Raw genomic sequence first — 25,370 nt, 5'->3', positions numbered from 1 at the left:
ACGACAGGTGGGTATTCCCACTACTTAGGACTGATAGCGGCAGGCTAATCACCTACTCTGTTAGAAAACAAAATAGATTAACGAAACCAACGCAAGACTGAGTATTGTTGAGGCCCTATGCTCCCGAGTGGAGTGAACAAGGAAAAAAATACAATACATATATAAGTATATATATGTATATACATATGTATATGAATTATTTTGGATGCTTTTAAGTATCTTTCTTCTTTTTTTTAATTAAAAAAGGCTTACATTCAATTTGTGTAGAATTTATTAGAAGCCTTCAGACCAAACCTACAAATTTTCACTTCAATAACCAAAAATAAATTAAAATTCTCGCCGCCTTTCCTGCTATTGCACACACATTCACATACACACCTTACGGTCCAGAATACTTTATCATCAATTTTTCTACGCGAAATCGAATATTAATATTGAGTACTACTCCCTTAATACTTTATATCTATCATATGTTGTTTCGTTCTAAACTCTTAAATTGTTAATACACGATTTCATAATTTCATTATTTATATTTGCCACCACTTTTGGTAATATACATGCGATTGTGGCCGATAAACGCAACTATCTCTTTCGCTCTAAAACTACAGTACAATACTCGCTATTTGCTAAATTAAAATTTACTCTCACATACACAATACTTGTATAATAAGTTAATGAGCTTTTCTCGTCGCGTGAGCCAGTTTTTTTTTGTGTACATATGGGTTTGTGTGTGTTTGTATGTTTGATCACTAGTATACAATATTGCACCTCAATACATTGGACGCATCGACGACTCTGTCATTCCTCGACTCCCCCGCTGGGCCACTCACATCGTCGACTGTATCAGTGTCGGTAAGCCATCATTTCCGCGTAGCGCGTTGCATATGGTCATGAGATCCTTTCGGGCGTCTGACGTTGCGGCGGTGGTTGGTGCAAATGTGATGCGTTTGCACTTATTGGTATCGCGTTCGCCTTTTCGGACCCCGCCGGTGATTCTGCGCTGAAATCGCAGTCAGTCGGTGAGCCTTGGTAGGATCGTTCGGATAAGGTTTTTGGATGTGGTGGTCCTCCGCTGTGTGGAGAACAGCGCGGTGAACGCGCTACAGTTGGTGGTGGTGTGGAGTGTGGTGAGTGGGAATCGGATGATGGGCGTCGACAGAATGGATTAAGGCCATTGAAGGGCGCAGCCAGTAGATGAGGTGCCAAATGCGTGAAGCCTGGAAGCCCCGTTAGTCCAGGGAAGAGCAATGGATTAGTTGGGTGATTTAGGAGTAGACGCGGATCAGCCATAAAAGCTGTGTCTGGGAAATTTTGAGCGTGCGGCATTACCGTCGGCAAATGTGATTTCAGTGCGTCAAAGCTGAGTGGTGGCAAACCGTGAGAACCGGCATAGAGTCGAGCCAAAAATTCGGCTTGAATTGAATTCGGTATACCACAGGCTGGATTGGTAGTACTGCCGAAACCTTTGTTATTGTTCACTGCCATATGTTCGGCTAAGTTGTCGTGATGGTGATTGTCGCCCGTTGATAACAATTTGCGATGCAAATTAAGATTGGAGCTGTGACGGTCCCGGCTTCGTTTCGAAGGAAAGGCAGCATTGCAACCGTCAATATTGCATTTGTGGTGCAGTTTCAAGTGGACATTTTGGTAGTGGGTTTTTAAATGGAAGTGATTCTGGAATACCTCCCCACAAGCCGTGCATTTAAGCGGGTTATCTTTGTCGATGGGCACTTCAGCTTCTTCAGACAAAAAATCTCCATTGGTTTCATCGCTGGTTTGCTGTGGGAGAGACTCAACCGGCACCATTGGAATGTCGGGCTTGTCTCTACACTTTGTTGCATCATTTGACGGAACGATGTTGTTATTATTATTTTTGATTGGACATTCTAATTTGCTCTCATCTTCTACCAGCTCACTTTTTATCCTTAATAATTTATTTTCGTTTTCGTCTGGATTTATCTTTGTTTCTGATTCAAGAGGGTGTTCTTCGACGAGTTCCTGTTTGATCGAAGCCAGTGGTTTTTCACTATCACCTGGAGAAGTGGCATTCAAAGTACCTGTGTCCATCAAATATTCTGACTTTCTTCTGTGTGTGGCGGATAAGTCTAATGAGTGTTCCTGCTCTTGTGGTTGGCTTGTGTCAGATCCATTCTGCAGATCTTGTTGTCGTTCATATTCTTCGTCAATCGGTTCTGATTTAAGTTGTGTGTTGGAAAATAAATGTGAGCGTGCCAAAGCCGTGGGTTCACTAGTTGAAGTTGATGGTGTCAGCGGTGGTGACGGAAGAACTTTTGTACTCTCGGTGGTATTCGCAATAGCCACCGTTGGTCCTGGACTCTCGGATTTTCGAGTTCGTTTGGACAAATCTAAAGATGCATTATCTTGAGAATCGTCACCCTTTGTTTCGTTATCCTCAGCCTCAGAACTCGCTTTTGGAACTGATTTTTTCAGCGACAAATCGGCGGCTACATCGTATTCGTTGGAGTTATCACAGGAGTTTTCATCCGATTGCACGGTACATCGAACTGGGTTCTGACTTTTTCGTTTGCGTTTGTTCGATGTGGAGCCAGGGGTGTTTGCAGTACTACTGCTGCCTCCACTACCCACGCCTGGAAAGGTAGAACTTTCGAAATCACCTCGCATGCTGAACGAATCGGTTACACTCAGTGAATCGTCGTTACTTTCGCTGCTATGCTGGTCAGCCACACCCGACTCGACATCGCAGTCACCGCTCGGTACCTTATTGGAAGATGGTTCTTTGGTATGCTTGTAGTCAGTCGTAGGTGTAGTGAGATCCATATCGTGGCTGTTGTCTCCTATGTCGGAAGCTTCGTCTCCGCCACCATCAGTATTGTAGTCTTCTGAATTAGTTTTCTCTAAAATACTGTCACCTTCATCCCCCACCACCACAATACCCTCTCCTTCGTCATCATCATCGTCATCATCGTCGTCATCGTCCCCTATATGAATACCACCATCTAATATGCTATCGTCTTCATCATCTTCCAAATGACCTTCACTGCCTTGTCGATGACGAGAGCGTGTGTCATAACGCCCAAGCATGGCGCTGTCCATGTATGAACGGTGCATGAAGTCAGCTGATCCATGTTTAATATCGTGCATACTAGTCATTTGATGGTGTCTCATATCGGGCGGTGGTGTGAGTAGCGGAAAACTACCAAATGGATTGAGACCCGCCATTAGCCCGTTCGGTGGTTGTAAAAGCAAAGGATGAGGTTGAGCTGTGCGCCCGTCGTGGGGTGATATTTTACGCCTGAGGTGTGGAGAATGTAGCTTTGGATTCGGATTGGCACTGTGGCGATTCCTAGATCGGCGAGAACTGAACATCATACTACAGCCATCTACTGTGCATTTATGCATCTCTCGCAAATGTACCGCGGAAAAATGGATTTTCAGCGCACCTTTGTCACAAAATGTCTTTAAGCAGACGTTGCATTGTACGCGTTTTTTGCCTGTGACCGGATTAATGAACTGTGTGCCCAAATTAGCTGGTAAAGTGCCCCATTGACGCTTGCCCGGCGAATGAGATTTCCGTCCGGGGCGCAAGCTTACACCAGCGGAAAATCGCGTAAGTCGCTGCGAGGAATGAGAAGATGAATGATCCATGTGACTTGATCGCGATTGACGAGATTCATGATGCTGACTTTGGTATGAATTAGAGATGGCTGTAGAGCCAATGGAAGTGGGTGGAGAAACCGAGTGATGATGGAGGCGATGGGAAGGTGGGTGTTGCGCGTGCAATGAGCCTGCCCCTTCGCGTAAGTGTCCCATATTTCCACTTTCGGTCTGATGTATAGAAAGCTTTGTCTCTTCAGTTTCTGGGGATTTCGATCTTATAGCTTGCTTCCCTATGTTAAGGTTATGATTGATTGTGGGAAAGTGTGACGCCAGGAGACTGTGGGGCATCGGATTACCAGAAGCTGCAGCCGCTGCAGCTATCGCCGCTACTTGATTACTAGTCAGGCCCGGAGGTAAGCTGGATGCTGTTGGTACACCCGTAGGGGAAGTGCCGGGTGGGCCGAGCGTGGGCGGTGGTGGTGGAGGTGGCGGTAGAGGAAATGGCAGCGGATGTCCCGACATAGCCATCGCGTTGAAGAACTGGTTGCTTTGGGCTGCAGCAGCCGCAGCTGCAGCGACTGCCGCGTTCTTCTCGGATGGAGTGGAAGCTTCGTTGATACGTCGGCGCGCTTGGGCTAGCATTGCCGCTTGCTGCGCTGCCTGCTGCTGCAGGTGCTGATGATGCGCCAGCTCATTTGGACTCATCCGCGCTGGTGGCAGAGGTGGCAAAGTACCAAACGCCGCAGAACTTATTTTGCGAAAATCGAAAGGTTGCATGCTTTGCAAGTGGCTAAGTGGATTATGCGGGTTGTGAGATGAGCTCATATTTACAGTCTGCTGAATATTTCCACCAGGTGTACTCGCGCTGGTGGAAGACGAACTGGCTGGTGAATGCTGTTGTTGCGTGCTTATTGTGCTAGAGCTAGAGTTGGATGTTGCTGGAGGTGGCGGTGGTGGGGGTAGACCACAAGCTGGAGAAGCCTGATTGCGAAAATAATTGCTTAAATGATTTGGCGGTGTCAAACTGTTCCCAACCGAGGCCGCTGCCGAAAGCTTCTGATGCAATTGGGATTGAAGTTGCATCTGCGCATGGGCCAATGAACTCAGATGCATATTCATGGGATGAGCTGCTGCGCGGGGTGGCGACGGACGGCGACTCGGTGACATAACCATTGACGCTGTGGAGGTGGTTGTTGTATTAAGCTGATGATGATGGGCGTTCCGTTTGTTGGACAGTTCGTGATCGGAGCTTGAGCGCCGCACAAGCGCTTGTTGTTGCTGCTGCAATTGTTGTTGGTGGTGCTGATGTTGTAGCTGTTGGCGCTCGTAGCTGTAGACCAGTGCGGCGGCCTGTGCTTGCGCATGAGCTTGAGCGTGAGCGTGCGCCTTCTTCAGATATTCAAGCTCGAGGTCTTGCAGCTGTGAGCTCGTCGAGAGCGAATGTGGACCAGTGGCAATGGCGGCGGCGGCAGCAGCAGACGCTGACTGCAGTGTTGCCGGTAGTGGGAGCGGATAGTGTTGTGCTTGCGGATATTGCTGTGCTGGATGTCGCTGCTGGAATCCGTTACTGGACTTTTCCTGATTAATATTCATTAAGCCGCCGTTTTGCGCAGATTAGCGTTATTGCAGTGGTTGCAGTAGGTAAGACTAGAAGTACTCGCTCTACGTTCTTGCTGACATTATTGATCTTACTGGAAAAGCAGTTATTGTTGTAATGAATACTAATCGTACACTCTCGAGTGCATGGATACCGCATGGCGATCCCGACACTACCCACAACCAACTCAAAATGTGTTGCTGATAGAATCTGAAAGAGAAAAAAAGAGCAATCAAGTGTTGAATTGGAATAAAACTTTAAATTACATTCATATTAAAAACTGATTCTGCCACAAATTACACACTCAACATCTCCTCAATTCTTCAGCTCGAACACACTTACGCACACATACTCGTACATGTTCATAATTCGCATCAGGGCTGTCAAGTGGCTTGCTATGGACCCTTGTCATTGAGTAAACATGTCCATAAAATAACCTCAAACGCTTCGTATTCGACAATGTGATGTGTAAACAAGCGCAACGAGCCATGCAAGGACGCGGCTTCCTCGAACCCTCGTTGTACACCTTTACACCTTCCTGCATAGAGGCGTACGTATGTATCTATACTACCACCACACCTACTTATATATTTTGTGACGTATAAACATCCACATACGTAAGCATACAATAGTGCGCATATCGCTTTCTACAAATGTATGTGTGTCCTGTGGCAATGCGACAATTTAGTGGCATTGTGTTCCGCTTGTGAGGAGCTCGAAGCGGCGTGTCACAGTATGTGTTGCGGCTAACACGGAGTGACACTGGAATCGTGGAAATGTTGCGTTCTCGCTCGAGCGCTTGACAGGCAGCAACATATGCCCCACATATTGCACGCACATACGCACACACATGGGGATTTAAAGATGTCGAGGCTACTGGATGCTTGCGCGAACACTACAGCGCCAACTCGAAATATCGACTGATGAGGTTCCTCAGAGCTTGCGTTTCTTGGCATTGAACAAAAGTACGTAGAACCAAGTCGAATTCAGCCACCTTAAACATGCAAACATGACTACTTACATACACAATCACGCAGCATAGCACACCATGCATATGGGGTTCTCTGCTCGTGCATTGTTTGATCGGTTCGCATTGGTGTACCTTTGGAAATGTGGTTGGTTGTCTTTCTCTATTTCGTCAAGTACCCCATCAGCCGCACTTTTGTTATGATCAAGTCTTCGAAATGACTGTTGGTGCGCCAGTTGTTCGTAGGTTGTTGCCATCTTGCTGACCGATTGCTATTTCTGTTATTGTTACAGTCTCGAGTGTCACATATCAGTGAGAGTTGAAGTGCCTATACAAAATTGTCACATCATTATTGTTATTTTTTGTCAAGTATTTCTTCAAGTGCAGAGTTTATGAACTCCGGTAAGTATCGCTTTGGGAGGTCTTTCCACGTCAGTTTTCATATGAAATTCATTCAAGTGCTTCAGTTGACATTACCGTGAGGTCTATTAAATGATTGCACGGGACGAGGTGTAAACAAATAAATGCATATCTACTATCGTTCATTTACTTCAATAGTGGCATAACTCAAAAAGCAAAATGTCAAGAAAAATGGAGTCAAAGTTTTCAATTTAGTGCGTCTCCCTAAGTAAAAGCAAAGACATAAATATTTGCATCTAATGAGATGTTGTTAAAAGATGACCACAAGCATTTCTGCATTCTTATTTAAAAAATGCTTCTGGATTATGCCACTACTGAAGTAAATGAGCAATATGTATATATGCAAATGATATTTCGGACATGTTTTTTTTTAATTGAGAGAAAAATGATTATTTTCATTATTTGTTATTCATAGAGAAGCATTACAAAATGCCTAAGGGCTTTTATATACACGAGGTTAGTTTCTAAATTCTTAACGGAAACGTAGTGGATGTTGATAATTGTGGTACATGTTAATAAGAGTACTCAGAGCGTGAACCAAATTCGATGAACTTTGGGAAATAATTTCCTAGACAATGTATAATAAGAGTTGTAGGGTATGGTATATGCTCTAATGTCACTTATAATGATTCTAAAATCCATGTTTTTGATCTTTCACCTAAAAGAGGAAGACCAAAAATATACGGAAATGTTAAGCTAATTGTATTATACACCACCACTAGACCAGTAACGGAGGAAAAGCATAAAGGCGTTAGGTGCTTACTACCATACATCCCTCCAGTTCTTCAGAAATATTTTAAGAGTCTTAAAAACTCGAAATGATAAAAACTGATTACTTTTTTAAAATAATTCATAAATGTTCAGAATTTCATTAAAGCTATTCATTGGAATAAAACTCATAGTTCTTTATTGCTCTAAGTCATTTATAGGACATTCAGTTAATTCTGAAAGTGGTCTAAGTCTATTCCAAACAACATTTTCTTAAAAAATTTCATAATTTCATAATTTCGGTTCATCAAGACGAATACAATTCTAAATAAAAAGGTCGCATAATGGGAAAATACTTTTTTAATTTATTTAAATCCATTTCATTAAATCGAGAAATATATGACTTAGACAACTTTCATAATTAAGGAAACAAATATCGTCTCTCCATAAAAAAATCCTACGTAAATGCGTACGTTTTACATGCCAATTTGAATGTAGCTCTGTATGTACTCATGGTCACTGAACTAGTTTTTTGCATGCATATGTATAGTATACCCAAAAACAAACTGTGCTTCCAAGTAAAAATATTTTTTTGATAAAAATAACAGAATGCTTTTTTGACAAAACTGACTCTTCAAAATGGTCCTCCACTAAGTTCACAGCGACTGCATCTTTATATAAGCGTGAACATTGAGTGTTTTGTCCTTCAAGACTTCGGTGCTAATGTTTTGAATGACTTCTACGTACTCAATAGGGTTTACTTTAATCGGCAAATGCTCTTTCAGAAAAGGTAACAGCCAAAGTGGTGAACCAAAAATCCTTTTTAGTCCATTGTAAATTGGTCACTTGTTCCAATCCATGAAATTATAGTTTAACAAACGCCAGCTTCTTCAAAGCGACCTTCTACCTAAGATGTCCAACCTATTCCATACTATTCCTTGAATTTTAATGTCGAAATTGGCTGGTTTTTGATGAATCAGTTGTGTTAGAATCTGTAGTGGCCAGATATGATCATATGCTGCTTACCACCCGTTTTAAGACACGTTTTGTACCAATGGCCCAAAACTGTTGCCACTTCTGACGAAATAAAATTTTGACACTCACAGAAATATTATCTAACTAGAAACTTTTGGGTTTTTGGCCGAGCTCTTCTTGCAATATATGGTGTACGTCTTGATGTGCAACTCCGAACGGCAGATATTTTTATGAGGAGCTTTTTCATGGCAGAAATACACTCGGAGGTTTGCCATTGCCTGCCGAGGGGCGACCGCTATTAGAAAAAAACGTTTTCTATAATTTTGATGTTTTATGCACGGAGATCCGAAACTACGCATTTCCGAATTGTAGTCACGAACCAACCCTTCTGATATGGCGGCTGCCGAAATACTCATTCTAAAAGATCTTTTTTAATTGCGATCGCGTTTTACACCAAAAATTTCTGCCGTGACATAAATAAATTCAAGACTATTTTTTCAACTTAAACATTTTTATTTTCGATTTTTTTTTGCTTTGTTGAGTTGGTATAAATGTTCTGAAGATATGTTTGCAGTTTCAATTATTTATGTGCCATATTTAGTTTGTTTTTAATAGATACAAGGGTTATACATATTTTGGTGTGCTCGCCAGTTATCTGCTATTGAAAAAATTGTTATTGACATTTTTGGCCAAAATCTGAAAAAATACCTATGATTGCTCGAAGAGTTGTCATAAATAAGAAGATAAAAACACCAACAAGGCTAACCAAAAAAGATATACTTGTATCAGCAGTACTTTGAGCATAGAGGATTACTTTGAAGAGCAGTTGATGCCGATACTGATGAGACTGGTATTCTCTCTTCTTTATCTTTATTTAGGAATTTTTCCTTATTATTACAACCACTTTAAAACTAGAGACTGTGGAATAAATAAATATTTTTCGAGTCAAATTAAAAGTCACCTTAATTTCTGAACACACCTCGTATCAATAACCACGTATTGGGAAAACACAAACTCTGTTTTTGAACATTAATGATTTTCTAAAACATTTACGTAATATTTATATGTAATTGTATAAATGTTCATATCTAAGTGGGTATCGACGAAGAAACACAAACAATCATAATGCAGTGGCAACTATTAAAGCTTTATATGTACATACATATGAGCAACAACAAAATATATTCGCGTGTATGTACGTATTTATGAGTATGCACGCTCAAACGAGTAAATTCTCAGTCCAGCATAGTGACTTTCAAATGTAATTAACATTAACAATTGAAAAGCAATTTGCCGCAAATGACATTTGTCAAAGCACCACACAAACGTCAAGCATCTAAAACGATAATGACGACGAATGATAGGTTGCCAACCAGTTGTCTCACCACGCACACACACAGAAATCAGGGGAGCTCAATCCATTGCTGAGTTAGCAGAAGTTTGAACAAAGCAAATTTTTAAAATTGTAATTCAACTGGCTTAGTACTGTTACATGCTTTGGGATAATAAATATAAAACTTTATATAACTTCAATGTGGAAAATAGTTTCTAGGGAAAGACTCGGTTCCCAAATTTTAATGTATCGGTTTTTAACTCAATTTAATGCTGTGCGACTAATTGATTCCCCAAAATTTTTGTTATCCATAATTCAAGTTATTGAATTAATCTATTAATTCAAATTTTTGATTAATCAAGTAATTCAACCTTAGGATAATCAAAAAGGAAGTATATGAATAATTAATTTTTTCGCGAATCATTTCATTAGCGTGTATTGGAAAGATTTTCTTGACAAAATTTCAATAGAGTTACATATGCGCATTTTTCATTTTGAATTAATTTTTTATGCTTGAGTTAAGTTTTGAGCTTTGGGAATTGAGAGTCTCTTTTTTATAAATTATACGAAAATGTGTGCCGTTGCTTTTTACATAGAACTTCTGAACAGCTCACATATCCAAAATGTAGGAATCACATACAGTTGAGGTCTTAAGTCTACATATAGCAGCATATTTTCTTATTTTCCAAAACGTATACTCGTGCAATAATTGAAAAAAAAACTATTAATGTAGTTTTTTGGAATTCATATTTATTCATAAATTTATAAAAATAAAATTATTTCATTGGCCTTATAACAAAATAATTGTCAAAACAACAAAAATCTACATATATCCATCGAATGTGGTTCACTCAAGCAAAGCTAAAATTGAAAAGCAAGTGTAAAATACCATTATTCGAAAATTTCAGTTGATAAATCGTCGTTGCTATTACATGCATGTAACTGTTTATTTTGTTGTTGGTCGCTGATCTTGTCAAGTAGATAAACGAGATTTAAGCTCCGCTCGACAAAAATCCGATACTTAGTGCTACGAAATTGGTCCAACATATCGTCGAGACATCCGAAAAAAGTATTTATCCAAGTAGTACTAAAAGATATCTTAATATTAGCTGATATTTCAGCAGGACACCACCAAAAGCCTCTGATTTCAGAAAAAATCGTCGCCTACGGCTTGAGTTTGCGCGGACAGATATTGGCAAGGGAATGGATTTCTAGTCTAAATATTAATTTGCTGATGAATCGAAGTCGTCTTTATTTGAAACTGATAGGCAGGCTAAAATATGTAGGAGAAGAAATGCGAATATGGAAATGAAAACTATGTCACCTACTGTCAAGCACGGCGGTGGTAGTGCAATGACCTTATCGTAAGTTCTATGGACCGATATAAATATAAAAACATGTCAGAACAACATTTGAAGCCATTAGTAGAATGTTTGGGTCTTCAGCAAGGTTGGATTTTCCAACAAGACAATGCCAAAGTGTGAAAGAATGGCTCTTATATTACGTACCCAGACAACTAAAAACCCCGCCGCAGCATGTTTGGGAGCTTTTGAAGAGAAAAATTCGATAAATAATGGTAACTGACGCAAAATCGCTAAAAAAGTTGATGGAAGCATGGAATCAAATACCGCGGCACGAGCTTACCCAACATAGATACCTTCTGAGAAATAAGAAAATATGTTGCTGTGTAGAGACTTAAGTCCTTCAGTGTGGTTTCGTATTTCGATTTACAATTAGAATGTTTTACAGGTTGAAAATTTGATACCCTTCGATCCCTTTTGAAAAAAAATCGGACGCAAACTTCCAAATCGCCGATACGCTTAGATATTTTTTTGTCCTCTACCAGAATCCATTGCCGGAACCACGTTATTTTTATTGTATTTTAGAGTCTAATTCATCAGCTGAGCAATAGATTACTCAACTTACTCGAATATATATATGTATACATAATTGGCGCGTACACCCTTTTTGGGTGTTTGGCCGAGCTCCTCCTCCTAATTGTGGCGTATGTCTCGATGTTGTCCCACTAATTACTCGAATACTCGTAATTAAATAAACGCGCAGACCTAATTCGAATAGTATTCCAATGCACTCGTAAAGTTCTGAAGAGAGGGGATTGTTCCTTTAGTTCAACTGGACAGTCAATCCTTAGCTGTAAAAATGAGTTGACAGAGAATGATAAAAACTTTAAAGGACATGTATCATCATCATCACATGCTTTTTGTTTTATATTATAGTTGTTTCAAGCTAGCGAAATGCAGTGCATCGAAGTTTGTACCCCCTGACGCAAACGCAAATTCCAGTCGATGCATAAATTATAACTTTTGCTTTTATTGAAAATTGTATGTAAGCGCCAACAGTGCGAGAGTAGTAGCTTAGTATGTATTAGTGAATTCAAGTTGCAGTGGCTCGATTGAATACAACCCAATGTGGCCTACTGATGAATGGCTGCGCGTGGAAGCGGGTTGGTGGGGCAGGACGCCGCGCTTATAAGTGTATTAACATTCGTAGCAAACAAGCGGTAAATAACTAAAGTATGTGGCATTCGAAATGTCATTTCGTACAATTTTCATTGTCGCTGCAGCAAATGCTATGCGAAATCGAATACTCGTAGCAGTGCGCCGCGCCGCATGTTGATGACTCTCAAGAAGCATTCGGTCTATCCCGAGACTGTCACATAACCCGAGGGCTGGCGGCGCTGCTAAGCGTACGGTAATTTGCCAATTACCTTTAACGACAATAATTATAAAATATAAATTCAAATATCTGTATATGCACATTTACGCTGTTAGCTATAAAAGTTTGTTAAAAGCAGAGAATTGTCTCCAGGGTAGATTCTTACTACTCGCAAACACATGCAAACCCATGTATGTACATATACATATATGTGTCTTCATATGCATGTGCGTAAAAAGATATTTATTTAGAAGAAACTAAAAACAGAGTTTTATTTTTTTCAATATCAGAAAATTTACATGCATATGTATATACATTCAATAATTTATTTAAAACGCTCCTTATTCGAGCGGCACCGAACTCTGTAGAGGCAGCGCCCTTTTCAGAAATATGGAATTTCTTAGCCCTGCAAAACGGGCGCATACTTGGTAGGTAAAATTGCCTCTATCCCATTTTATAACTTTTCAAATTCAGGTTTCGCTGATGCCGTTTGGTACAGAGATTTTTGGTAAACAGATACCAAACTCGAGAGTTTCTTGATCAGTCAAATGTAAAATTCCTTTTGTATACCTATAATACTATATATGTACACGTATGTATATATGTATGCCAGTGCAATTATACAATTCCATATATACACACATTAATACATTCATGAGCATGTATGTACATTTGTACGTATTATCTGTATATTGAAAGGAATCGATTGCCAATGTCCATTTGGCTGTTTCAAGTCGCCATATTGCCATTGTTGTTGGTTCTCAATTCGTTAACTGACAGTTGCATTGGACCAGATGCACTTTCTTCGTCATCGTCATCACCATCGCCGTAATTCCACTTAAGCTGCACTAGCCCCTCTTCCTTTACCATACTTTTTCGATGGCTCCAACAAATCAGGCCCGCTTGCTGTTTGATACATACGTATGTATTCGCATATACATATTTGTTGTTGCTATTCGTTTATATGCACTCATTGCAAATCGCACATGTCAAGCGGTGTATGGAAGAAAAGTGGCATTGTTGTCAAGTCATGACATATTCAAGTCGCCATTTACCCGAAAAAGCTTTTTTCGATTTTAGTCATTAAATCACGTTGAATTCCACAATAATAGCCCGCTCAATTTGGTTTGAGTTGTTAATGCGCCACGTTGTACAATACGCCAAACGACGTTTTGAATCGACTTCGTTTGCTAAGGTGCTGAGAAGATAATTTCAGTTTTAGGGATACTCTCTTTTTGCTGCAAACAAAACAGCAATTGATAGTGTGAATGATCCAAGACGAGCTTCATCCAAGCAAAGTTGTTCGCGGAAGAATCACCTCAAAGCAAATGTCACCTTTCTTCGGAAAATCTGGTCATGTCGCAATAGTACCGCTAGAGGAATTTAAAACAGTCAATGAGTGGTACAAAAACATTTGTTTGGCAGAAGTTTTAGGAGAATTAATAAAAACCAACCGCCGAAGGCGATTTATTCTTCACCAGTCCTTTATGAGCTTTCACGTATCGGCTCACACAAGAGAGTTTATAAGCCTTTAAAAGATAAATATAATAGATCATCCACCTTACACCTCTGGTTTGGCACCTAATGATTTCGTTTTGCTTCCGAACATCACAAAAAATGCGAGGTCAACGTTTTTCAATACCTAAAGAAGCTGTTGAAGCCCTTAAACAACTCGTTTTGGAGGTATCCACTTGTGGGTGGTAAGAGTGTTTTGGAAATTGGTCAAGCGAAAGCAGAGGTGTACCGAATTTGGAAAAAAGCCATTTTCATTATTATTTTACGATGTTTCCATTATTCAGTGCAAACTATGAAAGGTAACCCTTCAAATAATTTTCTCTTCAGAATATTTAGTTGTTTCGAAGCTAAAAACAGCAGCGGATCACCTTTCGACAATTTTCTTTTTTTGAATTCAATTCACACAAACATATGCACATAAATGCATACATACTCGTATGTATGTACGCAGCTTTTAGACAATTTTTTACGTCATTCGCAGCAAAGTAATAAATCGATTAAAAACCACAATTCCCAATCACGCATCGTTTTATGTTGACACATTTAGGACTAGGAGCCGATTAATCCAGTCATACATTCACACATGTCCAAATTCCGCGTAAAGCTTCAAAGCGTGACTTAATTAAAAACAGACCCTTCAAATGGATTCGTGGAAACGCCACAAGCGCCCAAATACACACACACACAAAAGTTGTTGCACGTATCGACTAAGTTGACAACGAATTGTGACACAAAGTAACCAAAGTAATTTGTATTTTGAACTTCTTTGTATGTTTATATGTGAAGCCGTTGCCTGAATATGATTAACGTGGGATAAAATCAAATTATGCACACTTTGGTGGTCGCGGTTTATCACAGCAGCTCTGAGCGCAAGCCATTAAATGTACAAAGAAAATTTTACTTGATTGCTTATTTTTATTATCAACCGAAAACGTAAAGAAAAATACGTAAAAATAAAATAGAAACCCAGAAAAGTATTAAGAATTATAAAAGGTGTCAACGCGGTTATACGAGTGATACTCCTTTATTGCTAAGCCGCCACATGCCGTCGCGCATCCACTACCCTTTTACTGGCTACTTTTCGTATGTAAATCAGTGTATGCGTTGCGGCTTCATTAAAGGTGTTACAGACCTAATACAAGACATCGATTTACTGCATTTGTCGATCTCAGCGGACCTTCGGCGGTGCGCGACAGCAGATACGAAGAATACGAAAATTTAGATGGCGTGCTGGTGACTGGAGCGCTACTGCTACAACAAAATAAACAATTAATCGATTTCGCTCGATGCCCCTCGGTGAGCTGCTATTTATTTGGAGACCAATTTGTTTGATTAAATACCCCGGTAGCTCATTAATTTATCTTAGGGACTCATTCTTGTGCGTGTATCTGGAAGCATTTACATGAGCATAGCAGCCCACAAACAGATAAGAAAATATTTTATGGGACACATGTGAGAATACCAGGAAGCTGTTTTACCCGCTTACTAATCTGGCGTTTTGATTAAAAGTAAAACTAGTTTTGGCCTCTCTAATTTAATTATCTACGCCACGTGCAATAAACTTAATGGCATTCAAAGAACTCAATGGACGATGAGTAGTGTCGATAGCGCTGTCGCGGCTTCTTAAGTTGGTAAAAAAGGTGACAGCGAAACCAAGTGGGCCGAAAGAAATAGCGGAACTAAAGTTTTAAAACGAGAAGGAAACGAAAGCATCAGCTGAATAGATTTAGCTTGCCAAAAGCGGGGATGATCGCAAATTGCGTAAAACAACAATTTTATTTATATATGTATGTATGTATATTTACACCAGCGGCATTAGCTGAGTTCCCTTGTGTATAGAATATCAGCAGAGGTTATGAGTTCAAAACCTGCGCTAAACATACAGAAACTATCAAGCAGAAATAAAGAGTTTTTTCCAAGTGGTGCTTCGGTAATGAAAATGCTATTATGAACGAAAAAAATAAATAAATGGAAAATCTTATTTACGGGAAATTCATACATCCCGATTTTAGAAATCCTTGACAAGAAATCCATTGTTTTCTCAGTAGATGACTGTAGTGAACGATGTCTCGTAAAGTATCGATCAAACAATTTAAAGTTTATGCTCGTTGTCAAGATGACAAATATTCAATTGCTGTTTTTTTGTTGTTTGTTCCATTCATTTGTGAGTTACAGAGTGTTAACAATAGATGTCAACAAAGGGAATATTCGATACATTCTACAGCTTTTCTTTGATAAAGTCGAAAACGCAAGGACTGGCTAAAATTGTAAATGGTGTTTATAGTGACGATACTGTAACAAATAATTATGCGCAATTTTGGTTTTGTCACGCATTTTTGAAGTTAAAGATGCTCCTCGCACAGCCAAGCCCATTGTCAAAAATGTCGAAAAAATTTCAGAAACCATAGAAATTGACGATCATTTTGTAGTCGTAGCCCATCCATTTCATCTTTTCCTTTTGCTTATTCCATTTTGTTCTCGCGCACTAGGTTAGGTTAGGTTAGGTTGATATGGTTGCCCAGGGAAAGGGCACACTTGGACGAAGAAGGATTCGTCCTTTGTGATGCCATTATGGAGGGGTGAGGCGGGAGAGAAAGACCAATGGGATACAGGGAGAGGGCGGGGAGAAGTGGTGCTGGGGTAGTTGGGAGCGTGCGGATTACTAACGATGACTATGTTTGCGTCAACCGCGTACTATAACTCGATAAAAATTAATATTGGGTGCTTTTTTAGCTGCTTGAGAACTATCGGTATCGATAATTATGGTTTGATAGCTACGAATGGGAAACTGAGTCGGCATTTGTGTTTAGTAAGGTTTCGCCATTATGAAACATTTATCGCCAGAACTCTGAAAAAAAAAATTAATCTACTCGCAAAGTTCATAGAATGAAGTGTTGAAGAAGACTTGTCGATTCGTCGTCGTTCTCAACCTTCCAGCAAGTTGTCCATCGACTACGGGCACAATTTTATGTAGGAATCTTGGCGTACGTGCCTATAAAATGGAGCTAGTACAAGAATGGAAGCCAAGTGACCATCTTTCGCGTCGCATTTTTGCTGATTTGGATCGTTTAGATTTATTATTTTGATTTATTGGAAAAAATAGTGAAAAATTTCACTGATCGAATGGCTATACAACTCCCAGCCCCGGCGTACATACGCCAGATATTATATTCAATAAATAAATGTCATGAAATTATCCAGATTATAATAAAAAAAAAATAAAAAAAAATTAATTAAATAAATTAAAAATATATTAATTCCCGCAATTCTCTTCTGTATTATAATTTTAAGTTCTCAAGCTCCCGATATGCTGCACTGAATCTTGGTTATTATTATTATTTATGTAATTTACAAAAAATAAATAACCTAGTATCTCTAGTACAAACGAAGCAAAATCACTCAAATATGGTGATGAAAAGAAATGCAATGCAAGTAAAGTTTTAAAAATGGGAGATGTTACGACCACATTTGGATAAATGCGTGTGTCTCCATAACGGCTTTGTAAAACTCGTCCAAATTTGACGCATGCATTGGCCTACCTCTCATTTTGTTATTTATTTATTTATTCATACATTCATTCGCCAATTAAAGCACAACTCAAATATTTACTAATACTAAGGCTTAAATATAATATAATATAATATAATTTTAGTCACAATTCAAAAAGTTTATTTTCAGATTAAGTTTTGACTTAAAAGTCCCTCGTGAATTAGAGAATATGCCTAAGTTTATACAAAATTGGTTAGACTGCCCTATACAACGCGTAAGGGACATAAATATTATTGAGATCGGATAAAATCCCCGCCTACTTTCTACCACTTTTTATAAAATTTCCGTCAGACGTCTAATGTTACAAGGCATAACTCTCATTGTCTGTGAGTTTGTTTGGTTCTAAAAATTAACAGACACCCCAAATGAAATAATTTTCCTCGAGTTTTACCTTTAGAGTGTATAAAAACATTAACCCAAATGCATTCATTTAAATTCGCTTCAGATGTGTTTTTAATTATTTTCGCGCAATAAGTTGACTCTAAGTTTTTTATTAAAAGTTCTTCAAAGAAATATTTTAATAATTACTCGCCATCAATCCAAATGACAGTAACATCCTACGTAACTAATCTTGTGGCGAGACGAAACTATTTAAAATTTTGCATATTAGCAAGCATAATTAAATTACCCCAACTCATTAAGAGATTATTTATGTTTGCGTGTATGTATGCGTGTGCGCAACCATTGGCATGCACATCTACAAAGCGCACCTATTCCCCGCCAAAACCTTCAACGGTCTACCTTTAGTTAGTAGTGCCACTGGCTGTGGTAACTGCACACTTTTGAACCAGTTTTTACTAGACGCTCTTAGTCAAAGGCTACTCATGGCGCGCTGTTTCCGGTGTTTTTTCAGCGCACTTTTAAAGAGTAAACCTATTTTCACCGTTTTGTTTTATTTTTTTAAATAATTTCACTTACTATAATAATATAATAAGAAACAATGACATATATACACAGCGCTTACTACTTACGTGTGACAGTTATTTATAATTGTAACTCTTGTAAAAATAAATAAATAAATATTCTAGACTGCTCAATAGATTTAGGAAAGTAATATATCAACAAAAAATTAAAATTTGTAAAGTTTAGGCTGTGCCAATTTGTGGTGTACGCCTTATTGTTGCTTTAGGTGTACAAATTAACAGATTTACAGTTTTATACCACCCCCGAGCGGTAGATGGTATTTATGGTTATTCCTTGACAGGAATGCAGGCAGAGACTTGCAATTGCCTGCCGTGGGGGGCGAGTTCTATTAGAAAAAATTTGTCATTTCTTGCTTCCTGTTTAGAGACTTTTAGTAAAAAAACATTATAAATGAAAAACTCTGTGCTCTGGGCAAGTTGAATGCATTTGCTAGAGTTTGAGTGCGGACTGGTACCGTCTAAATTGGTGCGTTTTCAAATTAGCCTTGCAGCTTGACTTAGTGCAGAGAATGAGCGTGTTGGTTTTTCTCAGCTTAGTTCAAAATTTTCATTAACAAAATTTACTAACGGACGGTCAAATATCTGTGCACATGGATAGCGAAGCAAAAATAGAAGAAGAATAGTTTAAAATCATTATTAATGATGTTACTTTTTATCTAAATTTCGTAAAATTTCAGATAGTAGGGAGTGCCGGCGTGAGGGTCATGAAGACGGCATACTCGTTTACCTCAACGGATGTAGATATAGAAAGTTTTCAATGATCGTAATGATCATAAAAACGCAAAAAAAAATGAAGACACCGCTTGAGGTTAACTTTGTTAAGCTAAAGCGATTTTTGTGCATCGTAACGACTGCTGTATGCATGTCGCGTAGACACTTTTTGGACAAATTTGTGGTCCTAATCGCTTCTCTTATGATGTGGCTGATAAACATTTAGCCTTGAAGACAGTTGTGGAAATAATACCACCAAATTGCCCATGAATTTATTTTGTTCGCCAAACGTCTGTGGACAATCATAAGTATCGGGTGGTTTTTTAATATTTATGATTATTATAATGTGTTAGATAATGTCATGGCAATTGTTTCTTCAATATAATTTCCGACATATGACCACCGCAACAACGAGCTTTATGGTCCATTCGATCAGTCCAATTTTTGACTACTTTCTCCAATAAATCTGACCGTATGGCGTCGATGGTCACTTGAATATTGCAATAAATTGTTTGTTAAGCCCGCTGTGTAGCAAGCTCGTTGGAGCCAAAAGTCGTCGATTTTGGCAAACGAAAACTCAGTCAGCATGGCTCTATAGCTCTCGCCAGTCACCGTAACGGCAGCTCCTTCCACATTTCGAAAGAAATAAGGGCCAATGATGCCGCCAGTGTTCTACGAGCTTCGCGAACAAATTTATTTTTTTCAAAGTAAATTTCATAAATTTAGCAGCGTTGTTTTGAAGTTAAACAATTCGGGATGACTTGCCAAACCTTATTCACCAGAAATGTCAAAGCAGTTGCCATTCTCAGTTGTCAAACCATAGTTATCGTTATCGATGGTTCTTATGCAGCTAAGCAAATACCCGATATAAGATCTACAAAAGAACCGCTGATTATGGTACAGTTCACTTATGCTACGCACGCTTTGCTTATCCTTTTTTTTAAATATTCAAAATCATTAAAATTCAAAAGCACCATCAATATTTTCGAGGTCGACACTCTATTCGTGTTACAACTTCGTCAGCGGTTTATTCAATCACTCCTGCCGGCCAAACCCCTTGAACTGTCCTACTGTCTACATGTGACCACATAGGTGGTTCTACTTGCATGTGCATAGAGGAATAAAAAAAATATAGGCTTATAGTTGCAACGAGTAAAATACAGGTCTTAGAGTTACGAAATATGTATTTAATTTTTAGACATTACTTATATTTTTTAGACATTAAAATATTTTATGTTCGTCAGGATTTATTATTTATTTTTTACCGTAACTTTATTAAGATGAAACACACACATGTGCATATAAATAAATACAGCCATAAAGGAAATCAAATCATTTATAATGGTTATTATAACCATTTAATGATCATTGAGTCTAACTGTTATGAGTGTCAACCGCATTATATTTGCTTCAAATGGTAAAGGTTCGGCCGATGAATGAATGAGCACACAAACCGAATAAACCGACTGGCTGAGAAATTAGTATACGAGCATAATGAATGAAACAAAGGGAACCACTATTAAATGGCAATTAAAATCGACCCAACAAATCTCATTAACATTTAACGATATCTACGAAGAGTCGATAAGTTACGCTCCCGCTCCCGCTCCCAACCACGGCAGTGCCGTTACAACGCTGATACAGCTTCTAGCTATGCCTTTTTTCATGTATAATGCACGAGCCGTGTACGAGTATGTACGGTGTGATTGGCTTTTTTGCTTTACTGGCAACAGCTTTGAACTGCACCGCCAGCGTGTGAATAGCAACCACTTTGACTGACTGACCAAGTACTTATTCACTTAAGATGTCAGTAAAATGACAGAAAAATGCCTCAATCGGGTTTGTTGACAATCATGTAATGGCGGCTTTATTATGTCAGATTAACCTCTTCTAGCTGATCCAAGAGTTAGGTGCACAGTGGTTAAAAGCGTTTTTTACTCGTACAAGTGAAGCGTAAACTCGATTTATTTTTCTCAATTAATTTATAACATGATTTTCCGAAAACTTTCAACAGAGCCTCGCACAACATTTTATTATATAAATTATCTTCGGAGGGGTTTCACTCTGATGGCTGAGACCCTATTTGTACGGAAGGTATTGATGGGAAGGTCCTCTGAAACTTTCGTTGTCTCCTCTGGAGTGCCTCAGCGAAGTGTTTTAGGTTCCTTACTATTTATGTTATTTATCAACGACATTAACAACTGCTTCTCATTTGCTAATGTTTTGTTACGTGCTGACGACTTAAACATATTTTCAGTTATAAATAACACAACTGACGTATGTAGGCTTCAAGCAGATATAAGGCCTCTTCTATTCGTCACTCCTCGCTATATCTCTGCTCGGCTAACCAAGTTATCGAGCAAGATTCGCCGCCAGCGAGTACGGTTATATCTCATAAAACTGGTATAGCTCACTGTATTACAAGCAAATCAAGTTTTAGGCAGCTCTATTCTAGCGTAGCCAAGTGTTAGGCTAAAAGAAGAGCCTTATAGACAAATTTGATCTGTGACGTCAAAAATCACAACTTTATTTAAATATCAAAAAATGCCATAATATCACTTTTTCCAAGATCCCTATTGTCTTTCACACTTCGTATAGCATATAAAATATTGTACTTCAATCTGTTAAAGAAGCTAAAGATTTAGAAGTAATTTTTTGAGAGTCGTTTATCATTTAATAGCCACAATAATTTCAGCTTATCGAAATCATATTCTGTCTTAAGCTTTGTACGAAGAAACAGCTCAAATTTTACGGACCTTTATACCCAGAAATTGTTTACTGTATTCCTCCGCTCCAGGTTGGAATACACCGATGTAAATTTTTATGATCAACTTGAAGTCTTTAGAAACTAGAAGATCGATTTTTGCTCTCTTGTTTGTTTACAACGCCATTAAAGGCGACATTAGCTGCCCATTTCTGCTTCAAAGTATTAATTTTCTTGCATCTCTCAGAATTCATTATAATGCTCTTCCTTTCTATTTAATTAAATTCTATACAACTTATTGTCGTAATGCTCCTGTTGAACGCGCCTTCGTGATTTTAATGAGATCTCCAATTTTCACCTCCTACATTTCTCAGTTTCAAACAAAGGATTTTCTGTGCTATTGAACTCTACCTTTCAGTTTAGTTAGATGTAAGTTTGTAATTTAAATAAATAAAAAATAAATAAACATATATACATACATATATGCATCTAAGGTTGTGTGTGAGTTCGTCTAAGTTGTTATCTAAAGGGAGAAAAATGCTAAACTAGCGGAAAGTGTCGGTAATGCAGTTAATAGGAACAATCTAGGTTATTTACGATGTCTTTTTTTGTATGAGTCAGATCCAAGTGTAGCAGCAAATTTTGTATCTCTATGTCTGAGATCTCGTTAATTTGCTTTAGGAAAGGCTCACCGGAAGAGCGAAGTCTTGCTCTACTTTGACCTGGACATTCGTATAAATAGTGAAAAAGACTTTCTTCCATCCCCTCCGCCTGACAGCTTCTGCAGAGGGGATTAAAAGGAAGGTTAAGTCTGGTTGCATGACCGCCTAGTAATAGGTGACATCTTTGGGCCAGAGCATCCTTACAGGTGACTGCTATGGATGCTGTAGCACGGTCATGTTTTGCTGTGCAGTGCATGTAGTTAATTGCTTCCACCTTCTTTCAGCTAAAGCATAGCAGTGTGAAACAATAGATGTTTTTAGTTTCTTGAATGGGGTAGCAACTGCCACCGTCTTTTATATGTCTTATGCCGAACCTTTTTTTGCTAGCTCATCTATTGTCTCATTACCCTCCATATTCCTATGACTGGGTACCCATATCAGAGTACTTTTTAGCCAATGTCCAAGCAATTCTAGTTGCTCTCTGAACTGTTATCCTAGTTTGCTTTACTGTCTGAAAGGATAGCTACTCTTGATCCAATTCCTTTGAAGTGTTTTAGTGATTCGCATGCTTCCCTGATTCCTAACAGTTTTGCGTGGAACACACTGGCATAGTCAGGAAGTCGAATTGACTTGGATAAGTTGAGCGGCTCCGAATAGAGGCCAGCTCCCATACCACAGTCATCTTAGAAGCGTGAGTGTAGATTTCAATGTCGAATCTACCAATCACCTTTCCTTACCTACATTCGGCGCTTGGTGGAAAACGTACCGTAAAATCTTTCTTGAAGTTAAAGTCGGTGATTGTGAAGTCTGTGAGGGTCCCTGTAGGAGGATCTTGCTGTGGCCGTACAATCTTGTTGTCCAGCTGCCTATCTCTGAGTCTCACCGCGCCTCACTACATGCATTGTTTTTATATGTAAGTCTAATGGTAATAGATTTGTTAGCGCGTTAAGCTGGTCAGTAGGACTGGTGCTGGCGCTCCTGTGGTTAGGACACCCGCTGATCTTTGTATGTTGTTCAGCTTGGTTTGGTTGTGTTTGTTTTCCATAGCGAGCCACCAGACTAGCGCCGCATATGTTAGTATCGGTCTTATAATGGCGGTGTAGGGCCAATTGGATAGCTTTGGTTGAAGTCCCCACTTTTTACTAACATTCTCTTGCCCTTTCAAAGAAAGCTAATCTAGCATTTCTTTACCATGTATTCTACATTGGGCCTCCAGCTGAGAGTGGGATGTAGGATAACACCTAAGTATTTTGCTTTTTGGACTAGCGTAAGACTACTTTTCAACCTAAATTGATTTTTTTAGAGCTTCACACTCGCTGTACGCAAAGATTTTTTGCAGCACTTTGCATAATATTCGTGAGGCAATGGCGCAAAGCTATTATATTGCTAAATAGTACCAAAGCCACTTCAAAGTTCTTCATTTTATATTATATATATTATATAATATGTGTGTATGTAGATACAAATTCAAATTTGGAAGCAAACAATTTAGTTTGTCAAACAAACTCACTCAGTTTAGCTGCTGTTTTCCGAAATTGAAGCAGTGCTGGAAACTTTCAGTGGAATATTAGTTTAGGTACTAAAATTTAGACCAACTCGCACACAGCCTAAGCATATCATTCATCTGCATGAGAACTGATATGGGTCTACCCTAATAATAACGCCTCTAAATTTTCATTTTCAATTGGTATTTGGGGCCACCACACGCTGACATTTCCAAGGCCTCGCCAATGAGTCCGCAAGCGCTGTTTAGTCATTTGTCAATTTTTGCGGTGTATTAACCAAAATACAAATGTGTTCCAAAGCACACATACAACCCGCCAGGTAAATACATATGCATATGCATGTATGGCTGTATGACCTCATGTATTTGCCAATCCAATGTGGTTTCATTAAACATTTATTTCTCTAGTCGCTTGTACCGTTTCATTGTTCTTCGGACTTAGCAATGAGTGTTTTTGTGCTACGTTGTCTCACTGTTGGTATTTTGATTGGCTTCATCTGCACCGTCAAATTTCTATGCAGGAACAATAAGGCCAACGTTAATGATAGGAACAATTGATTTTGTGGTTTCTTGCTTTTTGTTATTGCGATTTTAATAATTTTGATTATTTGTATATATTTATGTATGCGCTTTTATTGTTCAACACTAATCTGTGTATATAAGTATATATGTATGCAAATATACAAACACACACATACACACATATAAATGCCAGATATTAGTTGTTTTATTATGCTTCCGCATTTCATTTTGATTCTATGTTGTCAGCTTTGGAAGCCGTTTCTTAATTATCACTATTGCATGTAGACATGCGAAAAAATGGCAACAAGTTTGCAACAAAATGTGGGCGGAACTTGTCTCATCTTCATCAAATGGTGTAAATAATATAGGAAACGAGCTTCTTTTTCAAATTTGCATAAATGGAACACTTAATAACTGTTATCGATGATAAAAAACACTTGAATTTTAAGATGTTAAAATTGTACTCAAATTGTTTTTTGCCTATGAAGTAAGATCAAAAATGTAGCAAAACAAGTTCAATGTCAAATCACTTGAGATGTTTACTATATTTCGTAGATTTACGTGTAGGCATCAGACTTTGTCCGCGGTAACCTGGTCATCACACCTCCATATCTGTTTGTGTGTAAGTAGGCATTTAAATTCCAATCGGCAGGCAATTCGTTCGACTATATTCTGCATAAGACTTGCATGGGCTCCTCTGGACCGTATTTAAGTACCTTACATAGGCTCGGTCGAAGTCCGCAACTTGTTTGTTCTTTAGCTGAATGCCATCAAGCTCTAGAACCTAAGCACGCTCTGGATTTCAGAGGTGTTAAGCAATGCAATCAGTGTTACTTGAAATCGTTGCATTCATTAAATAACAGTGACTTACAGTAACTGCAGACTTTCAGTTAATTTTTTTAATAACAGCTGGAGAATTCTAGTCACTACTTTTTCTAGTTTTCCATCACTGATAAATCATTTGCAGTAATTTGGTGCACTTTCCTAGAAAAATATTATTTATATGATAAAAAATAAGAAGGCTC

General features: G+C 38.7%; 1 protein-coding gene across 1 annotated transcript in view; it reads right to left on the bottom strand.

Moving 5' to 3' along the window:
• Positions 1-214: 214 nt before the first annotated feature.
• LOC129238856 (uncharacterized) overlaps positions 215-25,370 on the bottom strand; it is a 65,098-nt gene continuing 39,942 nt past the window's right edge. Inside the window, exon 2 of the mRNA XM_054874076.1 lies at positions 215-5,386. Within this exon, the coding sequence (XP_054730051.1) occupies positions 889-5,172 (4,284 nt within the window). The 5' untranslated portion in view covers positions 5,173-5,386 and the 3' untranslated portion in view covers positions 215-888. The remainder of the gene's footprint in view (positions 5,387-25,370) is intronic.

This window comes from Anastrepha obliqua, chromosome 2 (genome assembly GCF_027943255.1).
Source record: "Anastrepha obliqua isolate idAnaObli1 chromosome 2, idAnaObli1_1.0, whole genome shotgun sequence".
Lineage (NCBI taxonomy): Eukaryota > Metazoa > Arthropoda > Insecta > Diptera > Tephritidae > Anastrepha > Anastrepha obliqua.
Note: the sequence above shows the minus strand (reverse complement) of the source record. Positions and strands in the feature narration are given on the sequence as shown.